Raw genomic sequence first — 14,010 nt, 5'->3', positions numbered from 1 at the left:
TTCCTCTGAAGGATAAGATGATTCAACTAGGTACTGATTAGTTAATGTTATTCAATCATCTATATGGATAAAAGACTTTCTGATAAGAATGATGGCTCTAAAATCATCTGTGGCTTCCTCTGGATTTTTTTTTTACAATTTATTATATATATATATATATATATATATATATATATATATATATATATATATATTTCTTCCTGCATGACAGAAGAGGGCACCCAATCTCCTTATGGATGGTTTAAGACACCATATGGTTGCTGGGAATTGAACTCAGGAACTCTAAAGAACAGCCAGTGCCATTTTTCCAGCTCTGGATTCTTACTTTTAATTTCCTTGGCAGTAGATGATTACTTATACTGCCTAGGAACATTATCTTCAATAGAACACTGACACCTACAATTCCCTGTGGTCCATTCTCTGCTGCTTCTGAGCTGTTTTTGTGATTAGCATTAGTAGCTCTCATGTAAACTATGGTAGAAAGGGAGAATTCCCATAAAGCAGTGGTTCTTAACCTATGGGTCCAGACTCCTTGGGGTCACATATCAGATATTTACATTGTGATTCATAAGAGTAGCAAAATTACATTCTGAAGTTGCAATAAATATAATTTTATGGTTGGGGATCACCACAATATGAAGAACAGTATTAAAGGGTCATAGCATAGGAAAGGTTGAGAACCACTGTCATGTTGGGAAACCAGTATAGGACCGAACCAGGCCCCCTGAACATGGGTGTCAGTTAGGAGGCCTGGGCAGTCTATCGGCCCTCTGGCACTGGAACAGTATTTATCCCAAGTGGATGAATGGACTTTGGGAGCCCATTCCCCATGGAGGGTACTCTCTCAGCCTAGATACACAAGGGAGGGCCTAGGACCAGCCACAAATGATGTGACAGACTTTGTTGATCCCCCATAGAAGGCCTCATCCTCCCCCAGGGAGTGGGTGGGTGATGGGATGGGGAGTCGATGGGGGGCCATGGGAGGATAGGAAGGAGAGGGAACTGGGATTGGTATGTAAAATAAGATTGTTTCTAATTTAAATTAAAATTTATATATAAAAATAAATTAAAATAAAATTTTGAATAACAAAAAAGAGAACCACTGTCATAAAGTAATGATGCTATTCCCTGTATAACAAATTTATTTCTGTTGAATGCTGTTGGATGCTAAGATACACTGGATTATAAACCAATCTATATATTTAAAAAATACCTATTTCAAAATTTAAGTCAAAAGGTATGTTGCTTGCAGGAGGAGGAGGCGCACTTATGTTTTTATTTTCACAGGAAATAAGAAGCTGTGGATTCATTTTGGGTTAAAGAAAATCAGGTTCGATCAGGGAAGACCCCTGGAATCCTGGCTATAAACAAAACAACAACAAAAACAAAAACTAGAACTACAAGACACTTCATGCATATTTTACCTGCTTGAACATAAAACAAAAAAATCATCTTTAACTGACTTGTGCATTCCATACCTGTAATGTACATTACCTTTACAAGTTTATGGGTTTTCAGATCAAGGGGACCAAACATCAATGAAAATGGATGGCCCAGGTAATTCAGCATCTCAAAATGCCTATTACAGTCTTATCAAAATTATGCATTGAAAACAGCTTCAAGGCTGCTGGCAGAGACGGTCCAGCCTCACAGACTACTACAGCCAAGACCTCATTATTATCCCAGTTTTCTCAAGGTCCCCTAAAGATACCAGCACCCACAGCCAACAGGAAGTAGTCTAGAGAACAATGTCCACATTCTCAAAATATTGGTTATAAATGTTTGTTATCATTTAAAGGGGACTGGTTACACATTGTTATTGATAATTGTCAGGGAAAAAAAAGCTGAACAAAGGAGATTAGATTCAGAAATCTTGGTTTTAAAAAGAAAAAGGGGAAATACAGAAATGATAGGATAAAAGAATAGATTATTGAATCTACTTTAATGCAAAAAGCAACTACTAGTCCTATACATTTTACCTTGGTATGGATTTTTGTATATTGATAAAAATTTGAAGTTATTGTTATACTATATATATGTTTCTATTCTTGTTTAAGATATTTTTGTATATTGATACACATTTATGGTTATTTTTGTTAGAAGATACTGCACATAGATTTCTACTTTTGTTTAAGGTATTGTAGCTTTGGAGCCTGCCCTGGAACTCAATCAATAGACCAGGCTGGCCTTGAACTCAGAGATCTACCTGCCTCTGACAAGTGCTAGGATTAAAGGCATGAGAACTTCAGTGAGGGAATTCCGACGAATCAGTCAAGTCATGTAAATCAAGAAGTTCATCTGGTGAAGCAGGAGCAAGTCATGAACTAAGATCACAAAACATCACCAATGCTAAGGTAAGGAGTCCAGAAGCAGAAAATGCACTAAGGGTTTTTATTTAATTCTAATATGTTATGACTGTGGAAGCTGCACAAATGAGCTGATTTTGGTTTAAACAAGGAGCAAATTTTGGAGTAAACATGAAAGCAGGCTAGACCCCAGAGGCTAGGTGAGTATTCAAGGCAGTTTTTATAAAACTCCCAGCAAATAATGGGAGAGCAAACAGAGGGAAGCACAACTCTAAGGGTAATCAACTATATCAAACAACCTGGGAATGTGACATGATGGGAAAGGAAGACTGACTTCCATTAGAAGAGATGGAGGACCCTGATGGATCTGGACACTGCAGCTGGATGAAGGTATTTAGGGAAGTCTGGATATAGAACTGGTACTGGATGGCTGAGATGGACAATAGTCTAACTTGGATCAAGATTTCTGAATTTTATTTTAAAGTATTAAAGAACATATGAAGCAACATAAGAGGCTGACGTAAAGGGAATACATAGAAATTCATCACAATAATCAACTTCTGTGTGTTTGAAAGCTTTCAAAATACATATTTTTAAGTGAACTCAAAAGACCAGCTTTGTTCCATGATTCTGACAGAGACTAAATGGCACCTAGCAATGAACAAGCTAACACATATTTGGTCACATCTGTTCAGTAATTGAGAGCTGCTGCCCTGAAAGTAGGGGGATTTTAAGGGGACCAGGCAGGGTTGGAAAATTCTGTTTGAGTACCATGGGAAGGTCTCTGTGTGAGAGAAGACAGTTACTGGTGAGTCTGAGAGAGAGAGAGAGAGAGAGAGAGAGAGAGAGAGAGAGAGAGAGAGTAAAACCAGGAGAGGCAAAGGCAGAGAGCTGCAGAGAGATCAAGACATGGCAACAGGGGCTGGAGAGATGGCTCGGCGGTCAAGAGCACTGGCTGGTCTTCCAGAGGTTCTAAATTCAATTCCCAGCAACCACATAGTGGCTTACAACCATCTGTAATGAGATCTGGTGCCCTCTACTGGCCTGCAGGCATATATGGAGGCAGAATGTTGTACACATAATAAATAAATAAATCTTAAAAAAAAAAAAAAAAAAAGACATGGCAACAGACAGTGAACACAAGGATCTTTCTGTGTGGGGGATGGCTGAAGGACCTGTATGGAAGACATAACCAAGATTCAAGACACAAGCAGCTAAAGGACCTAAGAAAATTACAACAGAATCACAGCTTTGAATATTACAGAGAAATTAAAGAACAACTTCTTTAAAGTCTGTCTTTAATAGTTCAAATCACCTAGGGCGTCACTGGAAAGCCTTATTTAGCTAGCCTGTCCTTAAAACCAGCTGATAGTTTTTTTCTTTTCAATCTTAATTGAAAATTCTTTAAGAACACATCTTGTGCATTGCCTACAAAAAACTACTTAATTCTGAGAAGGAAAAGATCAAAGACCAGCTCTGAAGTCAGGATAAGAATGAAAAGGTACGGTCTCCACCGTATAGTCTGATGTGCCTTACTTATACTCTATCTTTAAGATGAGAACAAATTTATTTTAAAAGGATTACAACCAGCCAGGCATGGTATCGAAAAATTTAATCCCAGCACTTGGGAGACAGAAGCAGGTAGAGTTCCAGGACAGGTTCAAAAGCTACAACAGAGAAACCCTGTTTTGAAAAACCAAACAGATTACAATGGAATAATCTACTACTTTTAAGTATTCAGATGCATATCTCAGAAAAGAATATTTACCATCACTTATTTATTAAGCAACAATGCTACAAATACATCTGAATGGGGACTGGCACTAACTACTGTTGGGCCATATCCACAGAGCCAACTTCAGCACTTATCTATAAACATTCCACAGCTCCCAGGAGCTTTACAAAACAATTTTAAAAGTTTAAATATGTATTATGAAGGGGTGGGAAGACACTGTTTTTCCTCTGTTTATTGTTAAACACTGAGGAACTATGTAAGGACACTCATGGCCTTTGTCTTGTAAGCATCACATTTAGCTACACTGGTTTCAGTTAATCTTTTTCTCTTTCTGGTTTTCAAACTAATCTTTATTAGATTTGTCTTTTGACAATTTCATGCTTGTATACTTTCTCCCTGCCCCCTTCTACCTTCCTCGCACACCTGTTAATACTCTCCCTGAAACAAATTCCTTTCCCACATTTATCTCTCTTTAGTTTTGGGACCCACTGGCTTGAACTAGGATTCTGTATGACCATGGGTTTGCAACTCTTCATTGGAGAGTGGTGGGCTTACCAGTGGGGCTTACAGTAGGTAAACAACTGAAGAAGACTCTCCCAGAATCTTTCAGTAGCCAACAGCTCAGCAGGGAAAGGTAGGGTCCCTCAGGTACTTGCCCTATCCATGACTGACTGTTGACAGGGACAGTTCTGTGCAGGCCAGTGGTCATAAGTTTCTGTCCCTTACCTTCTTTCTGTCCTCTCTTATGGTCTGTTATTCTAATTCGTTGAGAGTGACTTCCAGCATAACAGCATGACCTACATGAATGCAGGTGCTTGCAGAGTCAGAGGCATTGTACTCCCTGGAGCTAGAGTTCATGAAGTTGTGAGGTACTAGGTATAGGTGCTGGGAAGTGAACTCAAGTCCTCTGGAAGAGCAGTGTGTACTGTTAAAAACACTGAGTCATCTCTCCAGCCTCATTATGTCTGGATTTTTGATGACTTAAAAACTGTTATCTATGGCTTTCAGATTCTTTTTTGTTGACGTTGTTGTTGTCTTTATCTTTCTTTTCCAATTCTGATCATCAAGTACAAATTATACTTTGTACAGAGAATGGTGGAATGCACCTATAATTCTATGATTTAGGAACTGGAGGCAAGAGCAACAGGAATTCAAGGCCAGCCTCTGGTATAGTGAAGTGAAGACAGCCTAGAAAACACAAGGCCCTGTTTCAAAAAAACAAAAGAACTCAAGAAGTGTCAAATAAACAAGCCACATTTTGTAGTTTGTCTTTTATATAATTTGAAGAACCAGAACTGCCATTCAAAACCAATACTTTTATAGTTTAATATGAAATACCTTGCATATTTTATATAAGGAATCTTGTCCATCTCCTCCCGTGTCCTTGAAGTAGTCATGAGCTGGAAACGTTCGGTTAATGTCCCTTGTGATAGCACTGTCTTGGGGAGACTCCTGTGGAGACAGAGGAAGAGAGGGCCAGAAGCATTACACAGATAGGTATCTATTTGGATTTGTACAAAAGGGCACATTATTTATGTACTTTCAGTGCTGTAAGGTCAAACATATATTCATGCCTGCACTTACTGCCTCTTCAGAGACTAATCCCTCAAAATAAGTGTAATGAGGGTGGGCAAGAGAAGAGAAGTCCCATTTCATTCCACACACCTCATGCTATATTTCCTATGCATTACAATAAGCGAGGCCAGTGACCTTTCTATTGCACAAAGGAAAATAAGCTGCTAAAAATTGATTTCCCACAGAAAAACATTCAAGTTTACTTCAAAGGAGGAGGCAAGGTGCTTTTGATAGAAAAACTGAGTAGGAAAAGTAATACTTAATCTAACCACTGGCAGGAAGCTCATGCCCATTCCCAAATGGAAAAGGTCCAAGGCCCTGTTTGTGCATCCTTTCATGTGTGGTGAGCTGGGGTTATAGACTATTCTAAGCTGCCATTTAAAAGTGCTCCAAACAGAGCCCAGGTCTTCTAGAAGAGCATTCAGTGTTCTTAACTTCTAAGTCATCTTTCCAGTTGTGATCCAAGGCTCCTAACTAGAGTTTCCTAGGGGCAAATGGCTCAAGAATGTAGAGCGTGGCCGCTCAGGGTTCAAGTGCCTTATGAGAAATACCCCTTTACTTCTGCCACAAAAGAAGAATGTTTTTTTGAGTCAAAAAAAGTAAATAGGTACCAATAATGCCAGCAGTTACCCATGAGGCACACCAGCACCCTGCTGGCTCTAGCTCCCCCTAGAAGTTTTTATCCATCTACTGCCCTTCCCACTGACCAGAGGACCAGACAATGAAAACCAACATGATGAATCTGTAAAGCCTGCCAGAACAATAACAAACTGGAGTCCCATGGGAACTTCTGCCTTAAAATATTTGGTCTTAAATAGTGATGAGTTTAATAAGTTCTTGTCATAATAATAATATTGCATATCTCACAAAATTCTAAAAACAAATCCTTGTCTTTGACCATGTGACCAGAGAGAAGATTTGAGAACTGATTTTAAATACACCTACCTGCTGCTGCCAAGTAAGTTTATACATATTCAGACCCAAGAAACACTGTTGGAATCTACTATAACTTTTAAATACTCATCTCACATATAGCAATGAATGATAACTGCAATTTACAAAAGTCAATTCTCAAGAAATCTGTATGTTTCTGTATATTCAAATGTAGAAACAATTTAAATGAAACTGTAAATGCTTCATTTACATTTAAGGTTATTGTAAAGTTGTACTTCTTGTATTTTAAGCAACAAAGTAAGCAGCAAAATCTACACACATACACACCAACATATTAGGCTGACTAAAATTAAAGCACCAAGCATTGGTGAGTTAATCCAACAATCCGATCTCTTACAAATAATGACAAGCCTATACATCATGCAATCATTTTAGTAAATTACATAGCATATCCAGCATCTACAAGTTTACTACCATTTGCTAAGGAAAGGAATAAGAGCTACCTGGAGAAATAAGGGACTCTAAAACTGAGGCGAAAAATACAGAAGACAATCCTGGATTATTTCATATTGCCAGAAAATTAACAAACAAACAAACAAAACCCACTTCTTTCTTTTATTACTACCACAAACCAAACCAACCAGCTGATAAGCAGTAATGATACCAACAACAGAATGGCCATATTGGGGGGAGGGGGGGAGAATGTCAGAGAGATACTGACAGCCAATGGAAAATGTTCCTAGTGTCTTAAGCCAGATAATTTAAGCAACAAAAGGTTATGGTAACATTGAGTTACAGCCCTGAGTTTAGATAAATATCCATGAGTCTCTACATATAAAAATAAATGATGGAGGGCTGGAGAGATGGCTCACAGGTTAAGAGCACTGTCTGACCTTCCAGAGGCTCTGAGTTCAATTCCCAGCAACCACATGGTAGCTCACAATCATCTATTATGAGATTTGATGCCCTTTTCTGGCATGCAGGCAAAGATGTAGACGACAGAACACTGTAATAACAATGAATAAATATCTAAAAACTGATGGATTAAATAAATAAATGGGGTAAAGAGATAAATCACCCAGTAATAAAAACTTCAAATAACTTTATGTACATACTATGTCCTCAAGCAATAAGAGTGGACTACTCTGAGTGGATCAGAAAGAGCGGAGGGAGAGGAAACTGGGATTGGTATGTAAAATTAGAAAAGATGTTTAAAAAAAAAAAACAAACTAAAAAAGTAGACTACTCCACTATTTAAGCATGGACACTCTTGCTCTTGAGTACTGCAGTAAAATGATGAAATGAGAGAAGGGTTAGACAACCAAGATCAGTATTAACAGTGGTAACTCAATCTGCTAGGGGGCACTCTTCATGTTATGAAAATGGCTTTTGCTTTATATCTTCCCCCTTCAAATTCATAACTTCATGAGAAAAATACCTGACAACTTCTTGGAGGATATTATACAAAATGCTTGATCAGTATCCCTTAAAACCACCACATAGTCTCCTTACATTTTTGTTTGTTGATTTATTTTTTTGAGACAGGGTTTCTCTGTATTGCTTTGGAGCCTGTCCTGGTACTCACTCTGTAGACCAGGCTGGCCTCTAACTCATAGAGATCCACCTGCCTCTGCCTCCCGAATGCTGGGACTAAAGGCGTGTGCCACCAACGCCCTGCTGAGCTCCTTACATTTTAAGGCTCTTTAAAAACAGTATGTGAATTAAAATTTAAGGAAATTGTAACTCACAATTGTATATTAGTTCAAAACACAGTAGCCCCATACTCTAATCTTTCCAGATGTCTATTTTTATAGCTTACTGTGAGAATTGGATGACTGGGTAACTTCTCAGGATTATTAAGGTACTGGGAACTGGAGGAAGTCCTTTGAATATATACTCTTTGTAAACTCAAGTTGGAAAATAGAAAGCTAAGAATGGCAGGAAGAAAAAGAAAGTACCCAAACAACAAACAAACAAACGAAAAATTGCCATGGAAGGCTGCCATGTGAAATAAGGAGCAGAAAGGATTATATTTCCCAAGTGGTTTGTTGCCCAAATAAAAAGTTCTGAAGAATAACCACCAATGTTATAAATGCCATAAAACTGTATGTAACACTCCACTCAAATACACTGTTTATTCATGAGACAGGGTCTCACTATATAGTTCAGGATGGCCTCAGCCTTCTGGATGCTGAGGTTACAGGTGTGTACCATCATACCTTGGTCATGTCCTGTCTTTAAAGTATATTTTCATGAATTTACTGGTTGAGTATTGTGTGTGTGTGTGTGCATGTGGCATGGCACATATGTGGAAGTCAGAGGACAACCTGCCTTCTACATTGTTAAGGCAGGGTCACACATTTCTGGCACCACTGTGAACTTCAACCTAGCTGCTCTGAGAGCTATGTGCAGATTCTCCTTTCTCTACCACCCTTCCACATTACCACAGGAATGCTATGATTACAGATGACTGCCTCCAGCTCTACAAGCAGATTCTGAGGGCTTAACTCAGACTGGGGCTTGTGTACTAAATTCTGATGCCTGATAAGCTATCCATCCCTTCAGTCTGTAACTCCTTTTTAAAAAGTCAGCTATAGCGTTTTTGTTTGTTTGTTTGTTTGGTTTTCTTTTTTGTTTTTTCAGACAGGGTTTCTTTGTGCAGCCCTGGCTGTCCTGGAACTGTAGACCAGGCTGGCCTTGAACTCACAGAGATGTGTCTGCCTCTGCCTCCCAAGTGCTGGGATTAAAGGTGTGAGCTGCTGACACCACTGGGCTTCAGCTATAGCTTGTTAAAAGTGATTGTAAAATATATTTAAAAAAAATTCTCTTAACTGATAATATAAAAGCTCAAAGAGAAAAAAAAAAAACAAAACTGAAATTTAACTGGTACTGAAGATAGAGAATCTCAGTCTATGGACTACTTGAGAGTCTTGTCATTTGTAGTTTTGTTGTACATTTACAAGTAGAGCTGACCAGCTAAGGATACAGCTCAATGACAGAGCAGTTGTGAGCCCTGGGTGCAATCTCTGTCACTGAAAATGAGAGGAGGAGGACTGAATGAGGGAGCAAAATAACAAGAAATGAAAAAAAAAATGTTATGGTATTGAGGCAATACCAAAAATCTGAAATATCTTTAAGTTTTATTTCAGTTGTATATGTCATATCTAATAGCTTTTCTGATTTGATAGAGTTGAAAAATAATAAGAACTAGTCTGTAACAGCTTTGTCTATTAACATCTTAATAATACTATACCCATGTTAAGGCATGTATCACAAGAGTTCTAATAAAATTAAAAGAAGTTATATATAGTAATCATATGAAGTACTTACTCCACTAAACACTGTCAGTATTTATGAAAAAGTAGGAAAAAAATCCTAAAGCTTTCCCCTAATAACATGTGTTCTTCTATTACTGTGAGAAACACCATAACCAAAAGCAATTTGGGGAGAAAGGAGTCACACATCCCAATCACAGCCCATCACTGAGGGGAAGATAGGGTAGGGACCTGGAGGCAGAAGCTGAAACAGAGCCTATCAAGGAACACTTCTCAGATGGCTTTGTTATAATATCCAGGACTGCACTGCCTGCAGTGGGCTGGGCCCTCCTACAACAATCATCAACGAAGGTTGATGAAGAAAACCTTCTACGATCCAATTGGGGCCTATTCTCAATTGAGGTTTCTTTCCTCTTCCCAAATGACTCTAGCTTGTGTCAAGCTGACAAAACAAACAAACAAACAACAACAATAAAAACCTACCAGCACAGCAAGTATACCCTCCACCCCTCTTCCAACACACAAGGTTTCTCTGTGTAGACCAGGCTGGCCTTGAACTCACAAAGATCTGCTTGCCTCTGTCTTCAAGTGCTGGGATTAGAAGTGTGTGTCACCACTGTCTGACTTAAGTATACATCTTTAGTTTCATGAAATCATAACTATAGAAATGTATTTAGGCCATAATTACCTTAGTCCTCATAGTACCATCTCACTGTTACGTCTCCAGGATGCTTTGAGACTGTTGATAGGGAGCAGGACAAACACAGTACCTGTTATAACACAGTACCTGTTATAGACCTTAACATCTCATGGTGGTGAGGACACTAGGTACCACATGTAAAAAAAAACAAAAACAAAAACAAAAAAAAACTGTCTTCTAAGAATTATAAGCATTTCCACTCCATGGAAAGTGACACCCAGTGTCCATTATCTTTTTGCTGTCAAAACAATTCTAGAAATACATGCAACTAATGGGCTCATTTACTAACAATAAAAAACTAAAAAGCAAAACGAACATCTCCATTGATGACTTGAGCTTTCAATACTCAGCACTCATCTTATGTAGCTATGCAAAAGTACGCCTACTGGTCCCTTCATAGCCGGCACCACTGTTCAAATAGAAACCATGGGATTTTTGTCCTACAGTGCTATTCTTCCACATTAACAAATAGATGGGATTTTGGTAGAAATCAAACTTGATGGATAGCAGAAATCAATTTGTTGATAGCTTTTCAGACATATATTAGAGAACTACTCCCAGAGAGGGTTTGGGTGGGGGCTATGATGACAATAAAACTGTTAACAATTGAAACTTAACAGCAGAATTTAAAAGCTGAACCAAAGAGAGACAGGAAATTGAGCTACACAGATTAAAAAATATAAAATACTATACAGATACTCAGTAGTTAATGTTTCCCTTCCAAAGCTCCATTACACAAAGCAGGGCAGCCTAGAAATCCATTTCCATGATCATAGACCACAGAGGTAGTAACTAGAGGCACTTCAAAACCTGGCCACAATTGTAGGCTTTTGACAAAAAATGGAGAAGACAGAATGTAGTTGTTCTACTTAGACAACATCACAATGGACAGGACTTAAACTCTATCATAGGCAGTTCTGGCTGTGTTCTGCTTCTCTTTTCCTAATTTAATTTTCACAACCTCAGGCAGGTTACTTACCTAAGCAAACTTTGAAGTCCTTACTTATAAAACCTATGTGATTATAAAACTTAACCTATTTGCCTCACTGGGTTTATAAGAAGCGGAGAAACACTGGGTGGAAGAAACTGGGAGGCATAAGCCTGGTACATCAGTATTAACTCCTCCACCAGATTTGAAATTGATGTTGTTGGCCTACTTCCAATCTTGGGGGAGAAGCCAAGAGAGAAAACATGTATTCGGCATGTTTTCCTGTTTGGGACTTAATGCCTGGTCTGGGGAGGAGGAGGTCTGTAATCAAGCAGTAAGCAATTAAAAAACAATCTATTGCATGTCATCAATATCATACTTCATTAGAATCAAATTAATTTACAAAGAACATAAATAAGATAGAAAATATGACACTTAAAATATAAATAATAGAATAAGATTTTTTTTTCTTTTAGCCTATGCATCATATTGACCCAAACACTGGAGAGCTCAAGAAGAAATACGTGTGCTGGCTAGATTTATTTTATTTTAAAACAGTTTTCAGGGCAGAGATCCATTTCAGGTTTTCTATTCTCACATCTCATTTAGTGGATTCTTCCTTTCAAAACAAACAATTAGAGTGACTTCAAATGCTTCTGCCTCTTCACTTCTATCCCAAACATCCAAGAAAACAAACACCCTTCTCCAAACATGGAAAATGAAAAGACAACCATGCAGTGTGACCAGAGTCCTAACTATAGCAACAAAACCCTGCAAACTGTTCTAGAAATGCCTGCCAAAATATGGATAGTTGAAACTGCCTCAACAGGATGGGTATATGAGCACCACACTGACACTGTGCTTCTATCTATGTTAGCTAATGTAAGAGAAAAGTGGCCAACTTCAGAAAAGATGGCTTCATACTTAATAAAATAATGGACTGCTATCACATTGTTTGAAACCAAATATGGCATTATAATGCCATTCTAAAAATAAGTTTAAGTCCCATGTGACATGTAGCCCTTTAGCTATGCACATTTCCTTTTAGAGCTCAAGTTTCCCACAGGAAAAATGGCCAATGTTTGACAAAACTGCCCCCAATCATGTATAGAAAAGGCATAAAAGCTAAGAGTATGGCCAACTTTTCCTGCTTGGTATTAATGATTCCCCTTCATAGCAACACATCTGGAGAGCTCAACAACCAGACATGCTAAAAACTATTACTGACAAAAGTGAACAGGCAGAAAATCATTCTGAATAAAAAAAAGTGGATGATGGTAAGTGTGGCAAGTTATGAGTTAAATTAGAAGGCCCAAAATTATGTGCAAAGTCATATTCTAAACAAATGCTTTTGCTAACTATAAAGACTTCTGAACACTTATTTCAATTTCATTTTTACCACCAAGTAAACTATATATCAAATAAATACTCTTCTGGCAAGGTTAACAGCTTAGCATTATTGTATTGTTGGATATGTAAGCTTAAAAATTTCATAAAAGCATGACATTAGCAACAAAATCCTGAGGGGATAAGGGAAGGAGGGAGGAGAACATGAAGGAATGGGGTGGTCTAGATGGGGGAAGGACAGAGAGGGAGAGCAAGGAAAGAGAGATCTTGATAGAGGGAGTCATTGTGGGGCTATGGAGAAACCTGGTACTAGGGAAATCTCCAGGAATCCACACGATGACCCCAACTAAGACCCTAAGCATTAGTGGAGAGGGCACCTAAACTGCCCTTGCCCTGTAATCAGATCAATGACTACCTGTATTATCATTATAGAATCTTCATCCAACAACTGATGGAGTCAGATGCAGAGATCCACAGCCAAGCACTGGACAGAGCTCTCAGAGTCCAGTCGAAGAGAGGGAGGAACGATAATATGAGCAAAGGGATCAAGACCAGTTTGTGGATACTCACAGAAACAGCTGACTTGAGCTAGTGAGAGCCCACTGACACTGGACTGACAGCATGGGAACCCGCATAGACCAAACTAGGCCCTCTGAATGTAGGCGACAATAGTGTGGCTTGGGCAGTCTGTGGAGTCACTGGCAGTGGGACCAAGATTTATCCCCAGTGCTTGAACTGGCTTTTTGGAGTCCATTCTTTTTGGAGGGATACCTTGCTTAGGCTAGATATGGGGGGGGGGGGGGTCCTGCCTCAAAGTAAGGTTTCAGAGTTCACTGACTCCCGTGGGACACCTTACCCTCTCTGAAGGATGGATGGGGAGTGAGGTGTGGGAAGAAGGGAGATAGCAGGAGGAGGGAAGGGAGTAGGAAATGGGATTGGTATGTAAAATGAGAAAAGATTGTTTTTAAAATAAAAAAAAAGATTAAAAAAAAAAAAAAAACAAAATCCTGGCACAAATCCCAGCACTAGGGACACAGAGGCAGGCAGGCAGATCACTGTGAGTTCAAGGCCAGCCTGGTCTACAAAGCAATTACCAGTACAAGCTCCAGAGCTACACAGAGAAACCTGGTCTTGGAAAAACCAAACCGAAGGAAGGAAGGGAGAGAGGGAGGGAGGGAGGGAGGGAGGGAGGGAGGGAGGGAGGGAGGGAGGAAGGAAGGATGAACGAACAGTTGGGCAGTGGTGGCACA

The 14,010-nt window shown here is 39.0% G+C and overlaps 2 protein-coding genes across 11 annotated transcripts in view; one reads left to right on the top strand and one right to left on the bottom strand.

The window, feature by feature from the left end:
* Dennd1a (DENN domain containing 1A) overlaps positions 1-14,010 on the top strand; it is a 1,920,886-nt gene that overhangs the window by 759,218 nt on the left and 1,147,658 nt on the right.
* The window catches only part of Rabgap1 (RAB GTPase activating protein 1), a 131,761-nt gene that overhangs the window by 26,389 nt on the left and 91,362 nt on the right, over positions 1-14,010 (bottom strand). For 9 of the 10 annotated variants that reach the window (XM_027423567.2, XM_027423562.2, XM_027423564.2 and 6 more), the window contains one exon: positions 5,380-5,493. In XM_027423567.2, the coding sequence (XP_027279368.1) occupies positions 5,380-5,493 (114 nt within the window). Of the gene's footprint in view, positions 1-5,379; positions 5,494-10,473; positions 10,501-14,010 lie in introns of those variants that run through there. The other variant, XM_035447001.1, reaches the window with a different exon arrangement.

This window comes from Cricetulus griseus, chromosome 6 (genome assembly GCF_003668045.3).
Source record: "Cricetulus griseus strain 17A/GY chromosome 6, alternate assembly CriGri-PICRH-1.0, whole genome shotgun sequence".
Lineage (NCBI taxonomy): Eukaryota > Metazoa > Chordata > Mammalia > Rodentia > Cricetidae > Cricetulus > Cricetulus griseus.
Note: the sequence above shows the minus strand (reverse complement) of the source record. Positions and strands in the feature narration are given on the sequence as shown.